The sequence below is a fragment of the Balearica regulorum genome, chromosome 19 (assembly GCF_011004875.1).
Source record: "Balearica regulorum gibbericeps isolate bBalReg1 chromosome 19, bBalReg1.pri, whole genome shotgun sequence".
Classification (NCBI taxonomy): Eukaryota; Metazoa; Chordata; class Aves; order Gruiformes; family Gruidae; genus Balearica; species Balearica regulorum.
Window position 1 is genome coordinate 12,352,463 of NC_046202.1, and position 21,920 is coordinate 12,374,382.

General features: G+C 59.4%; 1 protein-coding gene across 11 annotated transcripts in view; it reads left to right on the forward strand.

Moving 5' to 3' along the window:
• Positions 1 to 16,771: 16,771 nt before the first annotated feature.
• The window catches only part of TSPOAP1 (TSPO associated protein 1), a 73,846-nt gene continuing 68,697 nt past the window's right edge, over positions 16,772 to 21,920 (forward strand). For 2 of the 11 annotated variants that reach the window (XM_075771694.1, XM_075771697.1), the window contains exon 1: positions 16,776 to 17,433. In XM_075771694.1, the coding sequence (XP_075627809.1) occupies positions 17,113 to 17,433 (321 nt within the window). In that variant the 5' untranslated portion in view covers positions 16,776 to 17,112. Of the gene's footprint in view, positions 17,434 to 21,920 lie in introns of all 11 variants that reach the window. The other 9 variants (XM_075771700.1, XM_075771699.1, XM_075771693.1 and 6 more) reach the window with 8 other exon arrangements.

Sequence of the window (21,920 nt, forward strand, 5' to 3'; positions counted from 1 at the left end):
CTGTAGAAAACAGTGGAAAACCAATACAGCCCGAGAACTGCATTTGATCTGGGATGAAAGCGGCTGCAGCGAAGGGAATGCATCGCTGTTGGGGAGTGATGTCAGGAGTGCGGAGGCATCGTGCTCCATCCTGCTCTGGTTTGTAGAGCTGGCCTGGAATAGTGTCCCAAGCGCTGCAGGTCAGCCAGAGCACGGCTTGCTGCAGGGGTTTGCAGCAGATGTGCGGCTGGAGAAGACAGCCGTGAGCAGAGGGGGCTGCGTGGGGTCCGCAGCGTTAGTCGAGATGAAACCCTGTGAAGACATCTTAAACCACGTTTCTCTTGGGGACTTGCAGACATGACACTGAAGTCGAGCATTTGCTCGGTGCAGACCAGGACCAGGTTGCGCTGGTGGTGGGATCTGGGCTGCAGCAGACGCCTCCAGGTGCAGATCACCTTTCACGAGGAGCTGAGGGTGCTTCAGCCCCTGGCCTGGGGGTTAGAGCCTCTTCTTGGGAAGACGGAGCAGGAGGTTCACGTCCTCAGACAGAGGAGGGAGTTGGCCGTGGCTTTCACGCATCCCTGGTGAATGTCCAAAGCCCTTCAGTTACCCGATAATTATCCTCCAGGCTTGCTTGGTTGCAGGGACTGGGCAGGAGATGTACCTTGGAAATGCCGGGTAGGTCAGGTCTGTGGGAGAGAGTTGCAACTGTCCTGGCAGCCCAGGGCGTCACTCCACAGGGTGCTCAGGTTTAGACATTGTGGGCACGGACCTCCAGGCCCTGGAGGGCGGTTTCAGTCCAGCTGTGCCGTGAGAGGCACGGGGTGAGCTGGGATCCCCCCGGGCTGCAGTCATCCCCTGCAGAGCGGTCCAGGAACCTGCAGCCAGTGATGAGAGCTGACGAGATTCAGACTGAAAGTGGTCAGGGTGGACGAGTTGGGCAGCTCTTTCTCCAGTTGGAGAGAGATGAGTTTGGAGACTGAGGATTTGGCTCCAGCCAGGTTGGAAGGATGTCAGGGAGACAGAGGACAACCACCATGGCCATGCCCAGCCCTCGAAGCTTCACCCTTCAGGTGCCACCGGGTGGCAGCACGGCTTTGTGGAGCAGGGCTGGAGCTGGTGACGGGCTGGGCTGAAGCTGTTGGAGACGGGCCTGAGCAAAGGGACCTGAGGCACATCTCCATTTTCCGCTGTATTTCGCAGCGTGTTTTGCTCCCTACCAGCTCCCCAGGGGCTGCACTGCAGGTTGTGTCCCCCATGCCTGGCTCCAGGGATGGGAATGACCCTGCTGATCCAACGCTGGAGGTGCCAGGACCCCTTCCCCAGCCCCAAGGCCACCTTGTTCCCTGGCACCGCAGTGCAGAGGAGGTGACACCAGGGCTCTGCGCAGAGCCCTGGGCAGGGTGGGCTTGTTCAGCCGGCTCCGGGTGTGGGTCTGTGGGCATGGTGGTTCACGTCTCCTTTCCTGGGAAGCTGCAGCCTTGCGGTAACACAGTTACTGCCCAGGACTGGGAGCTTTGCTTAGGAAATTGTCCCCAAGGAGCAGCGTGCATGTCGCTGCCTCTCGGGGAAAGTGAGGGGGCTTGTAAACCCCACAGGGACCTCACCCTCGCCAGGAAGCACGACTGCTCCCGCTTATGTAGAGTTCAGTCTGGCGGGGGCTGCAGTGCCAGTGCAATAGAGGCAGAATGGGGAGGCAACCGGGCTGAATGCAGGAGCTGCACCTCCTCTGCCTGCAGCAGCTCGCAGCGCTTCCAAGAAACTGGTGCCTCTAATGGGGCTGGCTCGGTGGGCCTCTTCCCCGCAAGCTTGCACGCTCACCCACGCCTGCACTGCATCTCCCAGCCCACGCCACCCAAGTGATTCATTGCTCCCAGGCTGCCGGAGCTGAGCGTCGGACCTCTGCAAAGCACCTGAAATGAGCATTTCAGTTAGACTCCAGCCCCGGAGCTGCCAGGGTTTTGTAGCAGAAAAAAGCGAACGGATGCGCAGCTTTATTTGCTGAGAAAAGTAGGGCAGGGAGCTCTCACGTTGAAGAAATTGGAGGCAAAATGTGCGGCGGCAGCCCGGGCTGTAATCGGGAGAGAAAGCGTCAACCGGGCAGGGAGCTGTAGATCTGAGTCAATTTAAGACAGCTCCTCCCCCTGCACCAAATGACGCTAAAATATTTCAGCCAGGCCTGAAAATCCTGCAGGTTTGGCATCCAAAGCAGCCTGGCAGCTCTCGGGCAGTGGGGGGCCCGGAGCAGCCCCCGGCAGTGCAGGCAGGAACCACAAGCCAGTGGATTTCTTCGTGCGGGTTTTGAGAACTGATACCCCGGCTCTCCCTCCGGGCGAGAAAAGTGACTTTCCAAAACCACAGAGCACACGGTGGTTCTATGTGAAGCAGCTGCCGGCGGTGCTGGGAAATGCCCGGCCGAGCCGTCCCCACCTGCGCGGGGGCCCCTCCGCATGCCACCCCGGGGACCAGGACCTGCCCATGCACGCCGCTCCCCACCGCCCGGGGGTGAAAGCGGCTCACGTTGGCCTTTGTCTTTTAGCTTGGGCAAGCCGGGCTTCAGATGAGGGAGGGTGTGCTAGAGCACATTGGGCTGCGGCCAATGGGGACCGTGGCTGAGGCGGAGCGAGCACCCCCAGTTTTGGTCCTGTGGATGCTCTGCGCGCGCCGTGGCATCCTCCCCCGTTGTCACCTCCGTGCTGGTGCGAAGGGGAGCGGGCAGAGGTGCTGCCCGGGGCTTGCTACAGCAGCATCAGGCCTGCTTTGCCCTAAATTCACTTTCACTTGCTGCTCGCTGCCTTCCAGCGCGCAGACTTGGGCTTTCCCAGGAGTCCCTCAGCCTGCCCTGCGCTCCGGGGGGGGGCTGGTTACTGCAGGGATGTAGGGACCCTTGGTAGTAGGTGCTGGGGGAAAAAAAAACCCAAACCAAACCCCAGTTTAAAACTGTTTTCCGTGGGAACTGGCCAAGGAGACCTTGGCGGGGTGAAGGGGAACATCTGGGTTGTCCTCCTGGCACCCGTGCTGCCTGCCAGGGCCGGGGGGAAGCACTGCTGGAGCGAGGATGGCAAAGCCACGGTGTGTGCTGTTAACGAGTGGCCCATCCCGCCTGTCACCTCTGCGTCAGGGCCCGTGGGAAGAAGCCACCGAGGTGCCTGAGAGTGTGTGTGATGTGGTGGGGAGAGGAGAGGAGAGGAGGGGGCCCACGGCCAGCTTTCGGCAGCAGCCGTTTGGCTGGGCTGCAGAGGGGATGGGTGCAGGTTTCGGAGGCGCAGGCAGCTATGAAAGCTTTCAAAGCACGGCAGAAATGAGGCATGGCTGCCGCGTGTGCTGTCCCGGGGGTTCCTGGTGCACTGGCGATGGAGGTGGGTGGGCGAAGAACTGGGACGTGTTCCCTGCTGAGGGGATCTGCAGGGAAAACGGGGAGCTCTGATGCACGATGGGTCCTCTGGGTGTGTGCCCTTCAGGAATTGCAGTGGAAGGAGGAGGATCTGCTTCATGAAGGAGAGACAGGCTAGCGAGCCATTGGTTCCTGAAGTAGGCCTGCAAAGCGCACGTGCAGATGGTACTGCCACCCCTTGCAAGCTCTTCTGCAAAGAGGACCTAAGGTGCTTCATGGTGGACACCTCTAAACCCGCGGGTCTGCTGACAGAGTTGGGGGTTTGGCAGCTGGGGGACACAAGAGCTGGTGGAGGGTTCTGGACCTCCTCTTGGTTGAGACCTCTCACCTCCCTGGTCTGCTCCTGCAGCTCAGCATCGTGGGAAGGGAAGATGCCAAGGGTTGGTGGGACAGAGTGGGGTCGCACCCTCATGGTGGAGCTCGCTGGGGAGGCTGAGGGCACGTTTCCTTAGGGCAAATGGCAAAGCGAGACCACAGCTGAAGTCACGGGAAGGATTTGAGAACCTGAAGATATCTACCCTGATCCCAGCTCTCCCGGACCTCCTGCTGCATCCTGGGTGACACTTGTCCTTCCTCCTCCTGGCCAGATGTGCGTCACCCAGGCTCTGCCCAAAGCAGCTTCTGGGCTGGAAGGGGCTTTTTTCCCCCGTGAGCAAATGGTCCTCCTGTGTGGGCAGTTGCAGAAAGAGCTGGTTAGTGCCCAAAAAGAGCCCTGGCCTACATGCTGGGCGAGAGTGTTGCACCTCTCCAGCAGGTCCCCAAACAGCCCAGGGTGTCAGCACGCCCAGAGGCCACAGCATCCAGCCCCTTGGCCAGTCTGGAGAGGTGCCATCAATGCCAGGTCTGGGGAGATGCTTCCTGGCAGCCCTGGGTGCCTGTCCCCACTCCTTGGCATCTCCGGACCTTGGAGACGCTCAGCTCTTCCCAGGCCTTGTCCTGCAGGGGCCAGAGGCGGCTGGGAAAGGAAGGACTGTCACCACAGAGCTCAGCCCCACATCTCCGGAGCCCATCCTGCCCACAGCCCCGCAGGGCAGCTCTCATCCCTCCTTCCCCATACTGCTGCTGGGCTCTGTCCCGGGGCATCCTCCATCCCAAACGGGCCCACCCTGGCGCTGAGCACCGCGGTAAGTTGTGCAACCCTTGGATTAAGGCGGGAAAGGGGGAAACAGGAGTCACCCATCTGCGCCGCCGCAGTGCAGCGCCGGGGGCCTCTCTGGGGGGCGACGGGGCCCCCTGACCTGTAGCCTCCCCTTCCCCCACCTGCAAGGCCGGTTGCAGCAGGTGACATGGAAAATGACGGGGCACTTTGTGCCCTGCCGGCGCCAGCCCAACGGTCCCGCGCCCGTCATTGGCGCAGACGGGCCACGATTTGTCTATATATGGGCAAAGCGAGGCGCCCGCGTTAACCCGTGTGTCCCCCCGCGCCCGCCCCAGCGCGTCACTTCGGCTTTTTGAGGTTTCCCTTCACGCTGTCATTTGCCTCCCGCTCGCCGCCTCTTTCACCCGGCAGTTTCTAGTTGACTCACTTTTAACGGACTCACTTCAACCCCGGCCCTGCCGGCAGCGGTGCTTCCCAGGGGGACAGGCAGGGTGCGGGCAGCGGGGTCAGGCCGGGAGCACATGGGGAGCCCACCCCAGCATCACACCCGGCACCGGCATCCTGGTGAAATGGGTCTCACCCCGATGGGTCTCAGCCCAAGCCCAGCCCTGCAGGCACGGCAGCCCCTCTCTTTTGGGTGCACGGGTGGGTGCTCGGCCATGCCACAGATGCTGCAGTCCTTCCTTGTGCCCCATTGTGCCTGGCAGGATGGCAGCAAACAATGCTCTGCCCATCCAAAAAGCTGTCAGGAGCTGGTTTTGGCACCCCTGATTTTTTTGGCGCAGCAGCAGCCCTCCCTGTGCTCTCTGGGAGCATTGCCTGGTCCGAGCCCACAGAAGCCCTCTGTTCCAGGGGGGCTTTTTAGAGGCCACCCCTCTATGCTGCAAAGCAGAGCAAGCTGTGCCCATCCCCGTGCCCCTACCCCCTCTTCAGAGAGGGGAGCTGGTGGCTTGTGTTGGAATGCAGTCATTAGGCTTCAGTGTTAACAATGACATCACTGAGGCAGTGTGGGGTCTGGCCAGGTTGCGGACCCAGAGGCTGGCAGACCCCCTTTCCCACTGGCCCCAGGGTAGTGGAGGGGGCTCAGGGAAGCTTTGGGTGAGACCACCCCCTTCCTCCTCCTCCTCCCGCACAGCTCTCAGGCCCATGCGGTGCTGGATGGATAGAGCCACGTGGACGTGGTGGGCAGCAGGCAGCTGCCTGCCCCCGGCACAGGGCTGCGTCCACAGGCCAGAGCACCGGCAGGAGTGTGTCCCCTTAAACGCAGTGCGGGGCTGAAGGCAGCCGGCCTGGCCGCCACTTCCCCTGCATGTAGTGAGCGCCTTGACCGCAGGCGAGGAGGGGAAGTTGCTGCAAGGCGCGATAAGAAATATCAGCGCTTTTGCAGCGCCTGGGCTGTGCTGCCTGACAAGGGCCCTTCCCCCTGCCCGTGGGCCGGGGCCCATGGCACTGCTGCCCCCCAAGCCCCTGGCTCCCGCTCCCCTGCGCTTGCCGATACTGGGAGAGTTACTGGAAAAGCAACAGCCTGTGTCCCACGGGGCAGCGGGGAGTTTGGGAGTTGGGGCGGTGGCAGCGATGCACCCTTGGTGCTCAATACAGAGCAAAAAATGGGTGACACCCCTGGGTGCACGGGGATGCTCTGTGGGTGTCCAACCCACATCTGGGTGCCCTGAAACAAGGGCAGGGAGGACAGTGCTGGGGGAGCGGTGCCATGGTGGGAGATGGTTTGGGTTGGGGAGCCGCGGTGGGTCAGGGAGCTGCACCCTGGGGAGCAGCAGCACCCAGCACGCTGGTGGTCCATCGGCAAGTCCCCAGGTGATGCCAAGCAGGTGAGCTGGGTGCAGAGAGGGGCCCTGGGAGTGCTGGGGATCAGATGCTCCCACGAGGTCCCTGTGGGAGGAAACGCAGCCGTTTCAGCCTCCCCCAACCCCAAAAAGCCTCTGTGCTCTCTGCCCTGCAGGAGCTATTTTGGCTGGGTGTGCGGAGCAGAGTGGGACCAGTGATCCGGGGCCAAGGGATGGGGTAGAAATTCCCGCAGCCTCATTTGCCGGTTGGTAAAATTAACCAATGGCCAGGGATGTGATAAGTTCATCATCAGTTGGAGACTTTCAGACCTTGTCTGAGCTCAAGAAACCAGATCTGCTGATTTCCTCCTTTCCGAGAGGCAGTGCAGGCAGAAGGAAACCAGCTCAGGGGACCCAAAATGTCATGTCCCCCCGTCCACGCTTGGCCAGGAAAAGAGGAAGCGTTGCCTCCCCCCACTTCCCTGCTGGGAAGGCGCCCGCAGCCGTCCCGCACAGCTCCTCCGCACACGGGCACCCGGCTGGGTGCAGGCAGCAGCACGGGCAGGCGGTCGGCAGTGCTCTGCCGGAGAGCCCCATTTTGGGAGGGCACAGCTCCTTCCCCGCTGCGGGGAGTCCCCGCAGCATCCCCTGGCACCGGCCACGTGCTTCACCCTCCCCCTGACATCTTGCCATCCGGCGCATTCTCTGCCAGCTGCCTCTGTGAGGAAACATCTTCATCTTGCTTTGCGACATGGTTAGCCTTAGGTGGACCTTCTCTCGCAAGGGCCTGGCTTCTCACCTTCACCCCCTGCCTCCCAGCCCTCAGTATTTAGCAGGGGCCAGCTTGTCCTTGGAGCAAGGCACGCTGCAAGAAATGTGGCCTCAACCCTGGAACACAGGGGAAAGTCCCTCAGCAGCACCTCTGGGACCAAAGGTCCCTCTGGCTGCCCCAAAAAAAGCTCCTCGGCTCTGCTGTTAGAGCACGGTTGCCTGTACCCTGTGCATCACCTCCCATGATGGCACCTACCACTGCTGGGGACTGTCCCGTGGCACCGAGGTGGCTGACAGTGCAGGGTGCTGTCTCCAAGGGGGTCTCTGGGTCGGGAACAACCTGCTCATACACCCAAAATGATGTTCACCTAGCCCAGCTCCACGTGGGACCAGCTGTGCACGTGGTGGCCGCCACCACCGGTGAGGAGCTGCTCGCCATGCGCCTCTGGTGAGGCAGAGGGATGCTCTGAGCACCAGAGCTGCATCGGCTGCCAAACGGACCCTGTGGAGACATCCCCAATGGCTGCTTAGACTGGTGATGTCCTCAGCCCGGTGACCATAAGGGATGGAGATGGGCACAGGGCCAGCGAAGGGTGGGAGGCAGGGCAGCCCTCCGGGGGCTGGAGGTGCAGGGATGGGGCTGGCTGGGCAGGCGGACAGGCTCACTCCAGCCATTTCTAGGGTGTTTTTTTTTTTTTGCCAGTGAGACTCTTTGAGCAGTTCAACCTCAGTTTGGAAAGAGTTCCCTGACCAATTCCCTCTCCGCCAAAGCCCTGCTGTCAGCGCACGTGCTGCTCGAGTCAAATCACTTCTGACTGTGCTGCTGCTTGGTTATTTTTGCCTTTGCTCTTCCCCTGCCTTGTGCAAACCTCACCAGTAGGTTGGTTTTTTTAACATTGCCATCCAGATTATCAATGTAGAGAGTGAATCGTGTTGGCCTAAAAAAGAGCCTTTTGCAGAGCTGCATGTAAACCATTGCACGGACCGATGCAGTCCCATTTACAGTCACTTTTGGGGATTTAGCTTGTAGTTTTTAATCTAGTTTAATGGGCAGCTTCACCCAGCACTGGGGCTGGCCATGCAAACTCTCCCTGCTCCGCGTCCCACGGCTGCTCCAGCCCTGGTGCCATCAGGCAATGACAGCCACTGCAACCTGGGCGTGCAAACTCTGCTAACCCGGCTTTTTGTTTTCTTCCCGGGGGCCTCGCGTCCCGTCGGCCGTTACAGCTGCCCAGGGGAAGTCTGGTGTTGCAGAGCTCCGAGTGACTGAGAGGCTCCAGGGGTCTCTTGGGCAACATGTTTCCCAAAGAGCAGGTTTAGGGCTCGCAGCCCGCTGGCACCTGCATCCCCGCCTGCTTCGCCCCCACCACCGGGCAGCACCCTGAATCCTGCAGACCCCCGCCACGGGTTGCCGGCCCCTCCACAAGCTCTCTCCATGATCAGGAACACCCCGCTCCTGCACAGGTCCCACCACCAGGACAGGGTGAGGGGACACGGTGGAGCCACGCAGCCATCCTGGCCCCCACGCAGCTGTGGGGGGGGGTGAATTCAGTGACTGTCACCCTGTGCAAACAGTCTTATTTTTTTTTCCTTTCTTTTCTTTTCTTTTTTTTTTTTTTTTTGCACAAACATGTTTGTCGCTCTCAGCAGCAAAGCCCAGGAGAGCGTAACCGGCTGCTCTGCAACGGCCCCCGGTGCTTCCGGTGCTCAGCAGCGGCCGCCCCTCGCCCCGCGGCTGGGCTGACTGCGGTCGGGCTGTGGGGTGGCGCTGGGTGGGACCCTGCACCGTTATCTCCTCGGCACCTAATGCTCTTCCTGTGGTCGTGACCACGTGGGCAGGATGGGGTTAAAAGCAGCCCCTCTCCCCACAGGGGCCCATTGCTCCCCGGCACCAGCACCCCATGCAGCACCCCGCAGCACCAGCACCCGACATGCGCCACCTGCACCCGGCGTGGGCCACCGGCATCTGGCATGCACCACCGGCACCCAGCGTGGGTCATCAGTACCTGGCATGGGCCATCGGCACCCGGCGTGGGCCACCCGCGCCCCGACCTGGTAATGGGGGGACCCATCCAAGGTGCCCACATGGCGCTCAAGGAGCAGCATGGGGTCTCCTGGGGTGCCGGCGGTGGTGGCCCCGATCCCACTGGGAGGGGGGCAGCGGGTGCTGGGGGCTGATGGCAGGTAAGGGGGTGCCCCCCCATCCCGGGGAGCGGGGCGCAGCGGGGCGGCGCGGGGGGAGGAGGCGTTGCGCTGGCTGGTGGGAGGAGGCGGGAAGTGCCCGAAGCAGAAGTGCCACCCAGGGCGTTTTCAGTGGCAGCAGGGACAGGACCGGGTGGACGCGGAGGCTGGCGGGGCAGGTGAGGTGAGGCTGTTGGGGCTGGGATCTGCACGGCCTCGGGTGCAGGGACCTCTGGGTCACCCCACCACATGGCCTGAAGGGCAATGGGGACAATGAAAGGGTCTCCATGTGGCTGGTGAGGTGGGGTCCATGGAGCTCCTGTGGCCTCAGGGGCAGGGGGATGGGGCAAGGGGGTCTTCGGTAAAGGATGGGGGGGATGAGGTGGGGTCCCCCACGGGGAAATTTCAGGGGTGACGAGGATGGGGTTTTCCATAGGATCCTCACCATGGGGACAAGGCAAGAGTCCTCTGTCACCAGAGTGGCATTTACATGAAGTCTCTGCCACGGGGACAAGGCAATACAAGGGGTCCCTGTTGCACAGATGGAGTTTGCCATGGGCTCCCCACCACGGGGACAAGGCAAAGGGGTATGACCAGGGTGTCGTTTAGGTGAGGTCCCCTCATGGGGACATGGCAAGGAGGCCCTCTGTGACGCAGATGGGTTTTGATGGAGTTTGAAGTGGAATTTCACCCTTGGGATCAAGGCGAGGGGGTCCTCAGAGACTGGGATGGGGTTTGAAGGGCAACGATGGAGTTCAAGGTGGGATCTCCACTGTGGGGACAAGACAAGGGGGTCCTCTGTGAATGGGAGGGGGTAAGAGGTAGAACTTGACCCATAGGGGCAAAGCAAATGAATCCTCTGTGCCCAGGATGAGGTCTGAAAGGGGGTGATGGGGTTTGAGGTGGGGTCCCCACCAGCAGAAACAAGGCAATTGGGTTCTCTGTGACCAGGATGGGGTTTGAGGTGGGGTCCCCTGCTTTGGGACAAGTCAAAGCAGTCTCCTATGACGAGGATGGAGTATTAGGTAGAGTCCTCTTGGGGGACGAGTGAAAGCTTACTCCTGTGGCGAGGATGGGGTGTGAGGTGGGGTCCTTCCTTTGGGGACAAGTCAAAGGTGTCCCCTATGACCAGGATGAGGTATTAGGTGGCTTCTCCGCTTTGGGGACAAGGTGAGGATGTCCCTTGTGCCCAGGATAGGGCTTGAGGTGGGACAATGGGATATGAGGTAGGGTCTCGCTCATGGGGATAAGGTAAGGATGTCCCCTGTGCCCAGGATGGGGTTCTAGGGCAGATGAGGGAGCACAAGGCAGGATCTCCCCCATGGGGACAAGGATGTCCCCCATGCCTGGCATGGCTCCCTGAGGCGAGAGGTGACGCTGGCAGAGGGTGTCTGTCCCCGGGGCAAGACCAGCCCTGCAACTTGCGACCCAGGCCATGCTGACGCTGAAGGTGGCCCCATGGCCGGGCCACATGGGGTGCGGGAGGTGGCCCCACGCGGGCGGAAGCCAGCACTTCGCCGGAGGAGAGCAACCGCCGGACACCGACTGAGAGACAGTGCAGTCACCCATAAAGTAGAAAGCACTACTAAACAGCACTGCAGGGTGTAGTGTTTCCTACTTTATGGATGAGTGTACTGTGGGCTACGGAGAAGAGAACACCGCTGCGACCCATGTGCCCGTCACGAGTCGTGTGGTCCAAGACTGGAGGACGGGCTGTGCCCGGCTAACAGGAGGGTGCCTGCGCTTGGCCGCCCACCCCATGGGCACGGCCACCCTCCCCGGGCTGCGGATGCTCTGCTCGTCCCTGCTGTCCCTCTGGTACCTGGGGACCGGCCACATGGGGAAGAGGGGCCACATGGCCCAGTGCCCCACGTGTGTGGCAGAGGGGCCCGTCGGGTCGGAGCGAGCACCACGCTGGGAGGCCAGGTAGGTAGCAAAGCCTCCAATTCCCATTTTTTCCCCTCTATCTTCATTTTCCATGTGGCAAAGCCCTGGGAAGAGGTGGGCAGTGGTGGCCATGTGCAATGGGTAGAGGCATGGGAGACAGATGGGGGCTCCCGGATGGCTTTGTGCTGCCGAATGATGGCTGGGTGCAGCGGGGCGAGGGGCTGTGAAATAAAACTCTTTCAACATTGACCTGTGGAGTTTTTTATTCTGTTCTTGGGAAATGCAAAACTGGGGAAGAGACACTTGCAGTGCCCAGGACCACAGGCACCGGGGTTATCCCGCAGCCGAGGCACCGCAAGCTTGCACGCTGCTGGAGACCATGTTCAAAGCCCTGGGGGAGCCTTGGTGGGACCATGGGTGGGGGTGGTGGGAGTAGCTCAAGAGGAGCCCGCAAATCTCAGCCCGTCGACACGGGGCTCTCACCTTCAATTCCCCAAGGCTCACTGGCAAAGCTGCCGTGTCCTGTGGCAGCCCCGGCCACGGTCGCAAGGCCATGTGGAGCAAAGAGACCCTCCTATGGTCCATGCCTCCCTCCAGCCACACACCCCTGGCCCGTCCTTCCTGGCGGAGGCTAAACCCAACCCGGCTTCCAGGGACACAGGAGGAGGGTTTTTGTTCCCCAAACACCAGCTCCCACAGCCCCCCAGGCATCTTCACCCTTGGCTTTGGCTCCCCATCTTCTGCCCGTGGGAGAGGGCATCTAAAAATAGTAGCAAATATATACTAAAAATATAATTTTTTTTCCTTTCATGAGCCCAAATATTAATGGAAAGTTTCCAGATTTTGTAAAACTTTTTGTGCTGGTCTCAGGAGCGTTTGTGGGTGTTTTTATTGAGTTTGGGGCATTTTTCTTTCATTTTGACCGCCCCCGGGCTGGCCAGAAAGGACCGGGGTGTTTTGCTTCTCTTCACTGTCCTGGCTTTCCCACGTTCCCTGGCTTTGTGACTGTTTGAAGGGGATGTGGAAGAAAAAATAAAAATCAAATCAAAACTGTCGTCATGGTCACAAGGAGGCAAGTTTTTAAACAGTAAAACCAAAAAAGGGCTAAAAAAACCCCCCAAGCAGCCAATGCAGACCGCCCTGAGCAGCTTTCGTTTTGCTGCGTGCTGGAAAGGAAAAGCAAGTCCAAGTTTTTAACATGCAAAAGTTTTGAAAGTTGACCTCCTAATAATGAATATTCAAGTATTAGGAAGGATAAATACCAAATGTTTTTGATTGAGGACTATTGTGGTTACGAATATTGCAGCCACTCAGCGTTCACTGCCTGGAGAGATGTTTGGGAACATGTTTCTTGCTGAGAGCAGCAAAACAGAAACTGCTACTTTTTTCTTTTTCTAAAAAAACCAAACCCAATTCAATTTTTAGTGCCCTTCCTCCATATTGAATGCATTTTGGGCGGTTCCCACAAGGAAACGTGTCCTCTCCCTATTGGGGTGAGCTCTCTGAAGGACCTCAGCTGGTTTCTCCGTGCCCCGTGTGATGCCGGCGGCGGGCAGGCTGCGTGGCCCCCGCTCCCTGCTGCTCTGCAGACCCAGCAATGCCCCGAGCTGGGTGGGGGCTGGGGCTGAGACCCCTCCGGGTGCCGCGGGGGGGTGCAGGTGCCTGTCCCAGCGCTGTCGGGGGGCTCTGGGGAAGGTTATCGGCACCGACAGCCACCCGGCCGGGCTCTGCCAACATCCGGGGTAAGAGCCAGTCTCTCCCACACCACCCCCGGTGCACGTCATGGTGCTGCCACACTGCGCTGCGCCGGGGCCGCCATGTCTGCGGCTGCGATGGGGCTGGGCCGGCTTAAAAATAACCTTTTCTGCTAGGTTCTTTTTAACAGGGGGTTGGTCCCCGCGCTGCTCCATGGCAGAGTCCCACCAGCAGCCGTGTGCTGCTGGGGGTGGCAGGATCAGGGGGAAGAGCGAGTGTGGGCAACATGGCCACCCGCATCTCCTCCTTGGAGCTGCACCAGGACGCGTCAGAGCAACCCCCCAGCCGCAGGGTGGATGCACAGAGGTGGGAAGCAGATGCTGAAGGACTCTGCTGGGAGAGCAGGTGCCCGCTCATGTCACTCCATGCTCCTGCAGCCACCAGCGTGAGCTCGTGCACAGAGGCAGGAGGGGCCGTCTCGTTGGGGCCATCCCCAGGGATCTGCTGGAAAAAGAAGGTGGAAGCGGGTTGGCACCAACCAGTCACCTCAATCTGGAGGTTCCCATGAGTGCTGATACATGTCACTGTCCCAGCACCCATCTGCAGATCCCCCAGGGCTGGCACGGCCCCAGGTGCTCGTCCTCATCCTTCCTTCCCCAGCTGAGACCACAGTGGAGCTCCCATGAACCCTTCCCCATCCCTGCCAAATGCCATCCCCAGAGCCAGAGGAGGAGCTCAATGGGACCCAGCAGGCACTAATTAGTCTTAATTGCCCTGAGCTCCCTCAATGGGGGCCCCACCCCATGGACCTGCTGCCCTTGGGCCAGGAGCATTATTTAAGCTCAGCCCTGGGGCTTCAGCCTTTGTTTGAGCTTTGATGCAGGTACATTTCTGTGTGGTCTTATCTGCTAGATGGCCCCTGGATCTATGTTGTGAAGAGCTTGTCTCTAGCTGTGTATTCTGGGTGGACCCTAGATCCATGTTGCAGGTAGTTTGTCTCTGGACCTACACCCTGAACAGACCTCAGTAGCCTTGTCTGTAGTCCTGGCTCTGTCTCCTCTTGCTCCTGACCAGGGTCCCTGGTCCTGGTTCCTCTTGTCTTGTCTGGGGCTGCCAAGGGACCCTGTTATCAGTGTCCTGCTCAAAAGCTGTGGGATGGCTCCCTGGTTTTTGAGGACCCTCTGTGTGCTGGGATCACACTTGGCTTCTCATTTGTTGCCTGCTGTGGAGCAGCTGAGTCCTTGCTGCTCCCTGACAGAAGAGGGCAGGAGGCCCTGGGGGACGATGCACTGTACCCCTGTCCCTGCATCACCAGGTACAGCCCAGGCTTCTTGGAGGCCTTTAGAGAGCAGTGGGTGCTGCTGGAGGGATCTGCTGGGATCCGTTTTCATCTGCCCAGACTTGAGCTGTTGATCTTGAGCTCTCCAATATCACCCATTTTTCATCGGTTGCTGTATATCATCACCTCTTTTCCCTGAGCCTGCAGTCTCCCCTGTCCTGGGAGAGCTTCAAGAATCTTTCTAGTAAGTGCTTTGGCCCATTTCCTCTACAGGGACCACAGCCCCACAGCAGATCCCTGGGTGACTTGGAGGACCAGGGGTGCCTGTAACACCCCATCCCCATAGCTCTCATGAAGACTTCATTGACTTGTAGCTCAGGGAGCTCCTGAGCCACTGAATCTTTGTTTAATAGCCCAGAAGAATTTCTCCTCTCCATTCTGAGGAGGTCTGTAGCCAAGACTTATCCAGCTGGCTAAATAGCTGGCCAAAGTGTGAAAGATCATCTCCAGCTTCCCAAGCTCAGGGCCCCAGGAGACATCCTCTCCTCAGGGCTGATGGCAGGGGGTGTGTGGCCATACCATTCCAGGGCCTGTAGTGAAGGCTGTGCGAGATCCAAAACCAGGCCTGGTTTGGCACAGAGGGTTGTCCCTGGCCCCTCTTTCTCCAGGGTAGCAGGCCCTCAGGGTGCCATGGAGCCATGTGGTTCTGGCACCAGTGAGTGGGAGAAGCAGAAAGTTGCCCGGGAGGGCTGTGGTGGCAGCACGTCCCAGATGAGATGAGCAGAGACCGTGAGCAGCACATGGCAGTGGAAGTGCAAAATGAGACATGTCAGAGCAGGGTTTCCAAGGCGGCTGCGCTGAGCGGTGTGCGTGCTGCTCACAACCATGCGATCTTATCAGTGGTGTGTTTCCCTTCCCACTGCTGGCGCTCGCCTCCTGCTAATTAAACCTGCTTGTTCTGTCTTGTCAGCGAGCTGTGCAGCACCCAGAGATCCTGCCTGGTGTCTCTCCAGGGTGGGGGGAAGTGGTCATGGGCAGGGACTGGGGGGGATCCCAGCAGTGGGAGGTGGTGGGACTCATCCTGAGCTGTTCCTGGAGGTGAAGGCGTCACTTAAGCTGGTGTTTTTGAAGGCCAAAAGTACCAGAAAATGCAGGAAGGTGGGATCAGTTGCCTGGAATCTTCCCTCTGGCCTGTTGGCTGCAAACACTGCTCATCACCAGCTTGGTGCTTTCCCCCACCACGCACATGCACTCCTTAAAAATGGATGGCTCGGAGGTCCGGGATTCAGGTGGGATGGCAGGTTCCTGCATGCTGTGAGATGTAAGACTGTTAGGCCTGGTGGTAACTCTCCACAGCACAGGACTCCCTCTAAGTGGGTCATCTACACCCTTTGCAGTCAGTGGTGAGAAATAACTGTCTTAGTGGCGATTTGCCTGCGCTGCCTCTGCTCAGAGGTGATGCGTAGCCAATGGCATCTGTTTCAACAGCTGACAGATCTGCACACTACACATCTGGACGTGCCGATGAAGATCTCAAAGGAGGTACTCACAAAGTGGTGTCTGAAGGGGGCCCCAAAGACCCCCTGCATGTATGTCCCCTGGAGCAGGAGGCCCAAGGCAGGCTCTCCTGGTGCAGGAGCCGTGGCCGCAAAGGGAGCAGCGTGCTGTGCAATGCCGAGTGCTGTCCCCACCCCACGGTGGGGAGGCACCGGCAGTGGGACTGGGAGTCGTAGCCGCACAGAAGGACGTGGGGAGGCAGGACCTGTCCCCAGCTGCTCGGCAGCGGTGTGAGGTCTGCGCCATCCCTCTCGTGTTGGGATCATCAAGCTTTGCTCTGCAGTGGCTCACGCTTTGAACAGGGCTGCGGAGCAAGGACAGATGGGTGTCGCCCAGGGTGGCCCGGTGGCTTTCCCCTGAGCATCGCTACCACTGTGCGGTCTGATGAACGAGGCGATCCTCATCAGAGAGGCAGCAAGGCAGGGAGAGACAGAGCACAGGTCTGCCTGCTCTGGGGGGGTGTGTGCTCAGGGATGGCAGCGCCTCGCTTTGCTCTAGCATTGTGCCGCTAACTCCCTGGATCGTACCAACCCCCCCACCTCCCTCCCTGCTCACACCACCCTCTGCCTCTTGCCCACTGTAGCCCCTACCCCGGGCACGCTGCGGGCAGGGCCCAGCCTGCCTTCTCAGCAGCGGGTTGTGCCCAGCGTGCCATGCCGGGGGCCGTGGTGTGGGGGGCTGAGGTTCTGCTCGCCCAGAAGGAAGGTGTGCGAGCATCCCCGGGGCAGGGCCGAGCTGCCCCTCCGTGTGCCCGGTGCTCATCGGAGCGGGAGGGATGGGGGCAAACCGGCTGGCTTTCCCAGGAGCAGGCTTGCTCGCCCTGTGTGGTGTGCTCGGGTCGGTCCCGGCGGGGTGCGGGGCCCTGAGGGACCCGGGGCGCAGAGGGGCGATGTGGTGCGGGGGGCTGTGGGGGGGCGGCCCGGCCGCTTCCCCCCCCCCCGCTGCGGCATCACCCCCGCTGCCTCATCAATAGGCAGCAAACCCCATTCCCGCACCGTTGCCATGGAAACCGGCGGACCCGCCGCTATTGGCGGCCCGGGGCGCGGCGCGGCCCCCCCCGGGGTGCACGGCCCGGCTTAATATTGATGACTCGGCAGCGTCTGCGCCGGGGGCTGCCCGGAGCCACGGTGAGGGGCTGGCAGCTCCCCCCGGCCCCTCCGCTACGTCATCCCGGTCCGGGCGGGCGGCGGGCATGGGGCCGGGGGCGGCGGGGGGCTGAGGGCAGCGGGCAGCAGCCTTTGTACGGTGCGTAGGGGGGGGCGGCAGCCGCCCGCCCGCCGAGCCGGCGGATCCAGGCGGGGATGGAGCCTCCCCCGGCGCAGGGATGCTGCTGCTGCTGCCGCCGCCTCCGTCCCCGCCGGGAGGGAGCGCGGCCCGGGCTGCTCCCGCCGCCGCGGCTCTGATGCCTTCGGGTTTTCCGTGCCCGCTCCCGGAGCCGCGGGGAGCCGTCGCCGCCAGCGGCTGAGCCCAGCGCCCTGCCCCAGCCATGCAGGACCCGGAGCGGGGGGGACCCGGCGCGGACCCGCCGCAGCCGGCAGCGGGGCAGAGCGGTGCCCCCGCAGCGGGCGATGTCGTCCCCGCGGCCTCCGCCTGCCCGGACCTGGGCACGCGTGAAGGCCTGGGGGGTGACAGTGACAGGGCCCCGGGGCCGGAGCGGGCGGGAGCACCCCAGCCCCAGGAAGAGACCCCGGGGACCCTCCGCGGCCCCCCTCCGGACCCCCAGCGGGTTCGCTCCGCACCAGAGCTCGTTAGGCCGCTGCGAGCGATGGACGGGTTTGGACGCGACCGGACAGACAGACCCCCCCAGGTAAGGTGGCTGCCAGGGTGCGTTTGCTGGCAGGTGGGGTGCGGTGGCATGCGCTTTGGGGGGGAGAGGCATCGGGGCATCGGGGAGATGTTATCTTGGTACGAGACGAGCATGGGAAATAGCTGTGCTTGGTTGTGGCTGAGCCACCCACAAAACCTTCCCCGTGGGGCTGGGAGCTGCCAGAGCTGCTGCCACGCACCGGCATGTGAGAGAAGGAGCTGCTGCCTTCGCTGCCCTTCCACAGGGATTTCCAGCTGCCTCTCCCCTGGCTGGTGCTGGAGCTGGTGCAGGGTCTCGCCGGAGCCCTGACGGGGCCAGCGCTGAGCAGAGCCCACCTGGTGCCGACACAGCCCCTGCACCAGCAAAGGCTGAGCCGTCCCTGCGGCGTCTTCTCGCTCCGACAGCATCAATGGCTCTGCAGGTAGTGGCAGGGACATGATTCACTGCCACCTCCTTCCAGAGCATCCCCTCTCCGCTCAGCACAGCCCGGGAGGGCTTGGGGCACCTGTACTGCAGGGGGAACCTGACCCTGCAGACAACGCCGGGGCACCTCGAGGCAATGCAATGCCCAGCCCCTTGCAGCATCCCCCTAAAAACAGCCTGAAAGGCTCTCTTGGAGCTTCACCTCCTCAATCCAGGCCACAAAAGTTCGTCAGCTCATCCTGCTTAGGACAGCTTGCCCTCCCTGCTTTCCCATGGGTAAAATCAGCCATCTTTCTGGGATCTCCTGGGGTCTGGGGTAGCTCTGCGGTGCTTTTAAAACAGGGAAGAAATCAGCCCTCAGCCTGTTCTTCTTGAGCAAGGAGAAGAGGAGCTGAGCAGAGCTGATCGGGGTTTAGCAGAGGGCTTTTAAGTCAAGCCTGTGCTGTGCTGCTGAGCCTGGCTGGAGAGCAGGCTGGGCCAGCTTGCAGGAGAAACGGCACTGCTGGAAACCCACCAAGAGAGAAAATGGTTTCACTCAAGCACAGTTTCTTATGGGTCTTTTTTGAAGGGCTGTTTATCGTGATGCTTGAGGAAAGGCCACCCTGAACCACGCAGTCCTTGGTCTGCCTCTGACCACAGCCCCTGGCTGTTCCTGAAGCACCCCAGCCAAAAAATGGGGCAGCAGAATGGGAAGCATTTCTGCTCCCACCTCTCTTTTCTACCCATCCCGAGAGTCGGTGTGCCAAACTTACTGTCTTCTCTCCCTTTGGGGGAGCCGGCTGGCAAGGGAGGGGGTAGGTACTGTGTCTTGGTGGGGAGCCTGGGTGGGAAGGCTGGGAGTGGCAGTGGGTCAGGTGGCTGGTTCAAAGGGGTGTTTGTAGGTGCTCCAGCAGCCAAACAGCATCCTGGGGGGTGGGGGCCGTGCACCCAGCTCGAGCTGATCCCTGCAGTGGGTCCCCCATGCACCAGCTGTGCACACAGGTGGTGGTGGAAGGGGTGAGGACCCTGCTTGGTTTCTATGGCAGTGACTGCTGAGCACCTGCCATCCAGTTTCCCTGGTGCTTGGGCTACTTTGAGTGTTTCCCGGCGATCCTGGAGGCTCCTGGCTTGGTGGGTGACCAGTATTTCCCTTCCCACTTCCGTGGGGTTGTGGCAGCACCATGGTAGTATCATCATAGTACCAGAGCAGTACCATGGTGGTACCAATGGTGGTACCATCAGAGCAATGATATTGTGGTACCCTGCTGTATTGTGGTAGTGCCACAGTACTACCGTGATGTAACTGTGGTGATACCGTGGCAGTACCATCCTTAACATTGATGTTGACCCCCAGAAAGGTTAACTGGTCTTTTCCTGGGAAAAAAATAATAAAATCCAGTGTTTCCTCCTGAAGTCAAGTGGTTTTAGGGATGCGAAAGGCTTCCAGTTCAGACCCAGGAGGGAGCTCAGCGCTGCTGTCCCTGGCAGAGCAAGTGCTGGTGCTGCTGGGCTGGAGAAGCCACATCCTCAAAGCCACTTCCTAGGGAGCCACTGCCTAGGGAGTGTTACAGCTGGGGACAAGGGGATGCTTACGTACCTCCCCTCTAAAGGCATGGCTCTTCTGGCCAGGCTGGGACAAGTGCTACGGACATCCTGTGTCCAGCTGCCAGAGCTGGGCTTCCTTTAGGACATTTGTCCTTGGGATGTCAGAGCTGCATTATGCAAACAGGACAGCTGCCTCCAGGGAGTAATCTCCTAGTGCAAAGAAGAGCCTCCTGAGGGCTCATCACTGACAGAGTTGATTAAAGATGTTGATTTTATGATGAAGCTCTTGCCGTGTGTCCCAGCCTCCACCACTATTGTTCTGCCATTCCCTCAGGGACAGTCTATGGGCAGATGTTAAGACTATCCATAGGACAAGTTAATCTCAGCTTTCTTGCTCAGGTCCTTCCTGAGTGCTGAGGGTCTGGGCTGTTGCCCTTCTCCCATTTGGGAACTGGCAAGGGATCTCTGGAGTTAGGGAGGTGGGTTGGGGGACACACCTGGAGCCTCCCATCCAGCCTCTTCCCTGTGCAGGGGTGGCTCCAGAGCTGGAAGAGGTTGCTCAGCACCTGTCCAGGCAAATGCCGAGTATCTCCAAGAACTGGCATCCCACCATCTTTCTAACCCTGTCCCAAAGCTGCAGCGCTCTCATGGAGAAGAACGTTCTCCATAGGTCTGGTGGGGATTTCCCTTGTGACTCATGCCCATGTTGTCCCATCCGTTTGCTGTGTGTCTTTGCATCCTGCAGTGCACTTCAGGGTTTCCTAGCTCCTCTGCAGAGTCATGGCACAGACGTGGCCCCACCGTGTTACTTGTGCTACTTGGGGGCTTGCTCTGACGAATGTGCTCTTGGTCCTGGGCCTTTGAAGTTGCTCTGGTCTTGCTTTCCAAAATTTCTGTGTGAACACAGCAGGTAAGAAATTACTTTCCTGCTGTGATCTCCAGGCACTGCAGGTGTAGGATCCCAATCAGAATAATGAATATCAGAGAAGGAGAAGAACGTCTGTGTAGGAAGAATAGGGTTAAAGTGGCACAGATGCAGTCTGGCTGGAAATTGGAAAGTTCCCATAATACCATCAGACAGATTTTAGATCATTTCCCACAAGAGCTCAGTTGTCTGCATCTCTTATGGGATGCTGCTCCAGTGGGATCTGATTTGGCCCTGGAAACTCAGGATGGTTTGGGAGCGGGTAGCTGAAGTGAAGGGTCTCTCCTGGTGCCCTAAATCGGAGGAGGGGAGAGGAGCAAGGTCTTTCACTTTCTGCATATTCCCTGCATCCTTCATCCCCCCAACCTCCCCAGCTGCACTTACAGAAGGGATGAGCTCAACGGCTGACCACATCCGTGTTCTGGCATCCCGTGAACTGCACAAGCAAGGAGCGCAGTTAGGGTGTTCCAAGTTGGCTATTGTAATGACTTCTTAATCTCAAGAGGTTGCTTCGGATCTGAATTTCTTAAAAGCCAAGCCTCGGCTTCCCTTGAGGTCATATGGAGCTGAGAATATTCAATAAATCTGTAAAATCCAACTGAAAATGCTTAAACCAAGGAGCCCTCCAGTCAGTAGGAATTTAAATATCCGCAAAAGAACCTGTTGCTCCCAGTGGGACTTAATAACACAAAGCTGAGAGAGATACGGTAAGAATTATAAAATGCTGGTAAAGATCCTCCATGTCAAGTCAATAAGCTCAGTTCCTTTTGCAGAAATTCATGGCATTTCAAGAGCCTCAAATTTTCCATTGGCAAAGATGGAAAACTATTAATTTAATGTCTGAGGGTGTGGAGAGCTGTACCCTTGTCTACAAAGGGGAGGTCAGCAGAATAAAAGATGGCAGTAGGGTGAGAAGGTCTTCCTGGGGAATGAAGCCAGTTCTTGCTGTTACAGACACCATTTCCTGTAATCCCAATTAGAAAAAGATCGTACTCCATCTTGCTCAAAATCTGAGTAAATTAATTTTTCTTGTCTTGGCAATGCTCAGCCTCATGCAAATGACTTAGTGCTGTTTTCTGCAAGCGCTATGAATGTACGGCCAACCTCAGCTCCTGCCATGAAGAGCCAGCGCGACTTTATGTGTAGGAATGAATGGAGGAAAAGGCAAAGCAAGACTACATGGAGGGGAAGAGAATTTTCATTTTAACTAAGTAAGCTCATAATTTCTGTCCAAATAGCTTGGCCAGGTCACTTGTGTGGGACATGGAGGATGAGGGACACCAGCCGTTGCCTCCTGGCTGTGTCCTTGGCTCCTCTGGGCTGGTGATGACAAACTGGTTTTGGGACAGGGCTGTCACACCATGTATGTGTTGGCCATTACTACACCGTGGTCTTTCACCTCAGAATCTTTTTCATTTCACCCTCTGTAAATTTTTGGTGAGGGGACTCGCCAGTGTCTTTACTTCCTTGTCTTGGGTGTCCTGTGGCTGTAGTCTTCCTTCCTGCTGGAATAACGTGAAAAGAAATGGCACGTGCAATGCTGGCAGCCTTGTTGCCCTCCTTCTGCTATGAGTGTTGGCTTTCTGCATCCCAGCCATCTGCTTAGCAGTTCTGG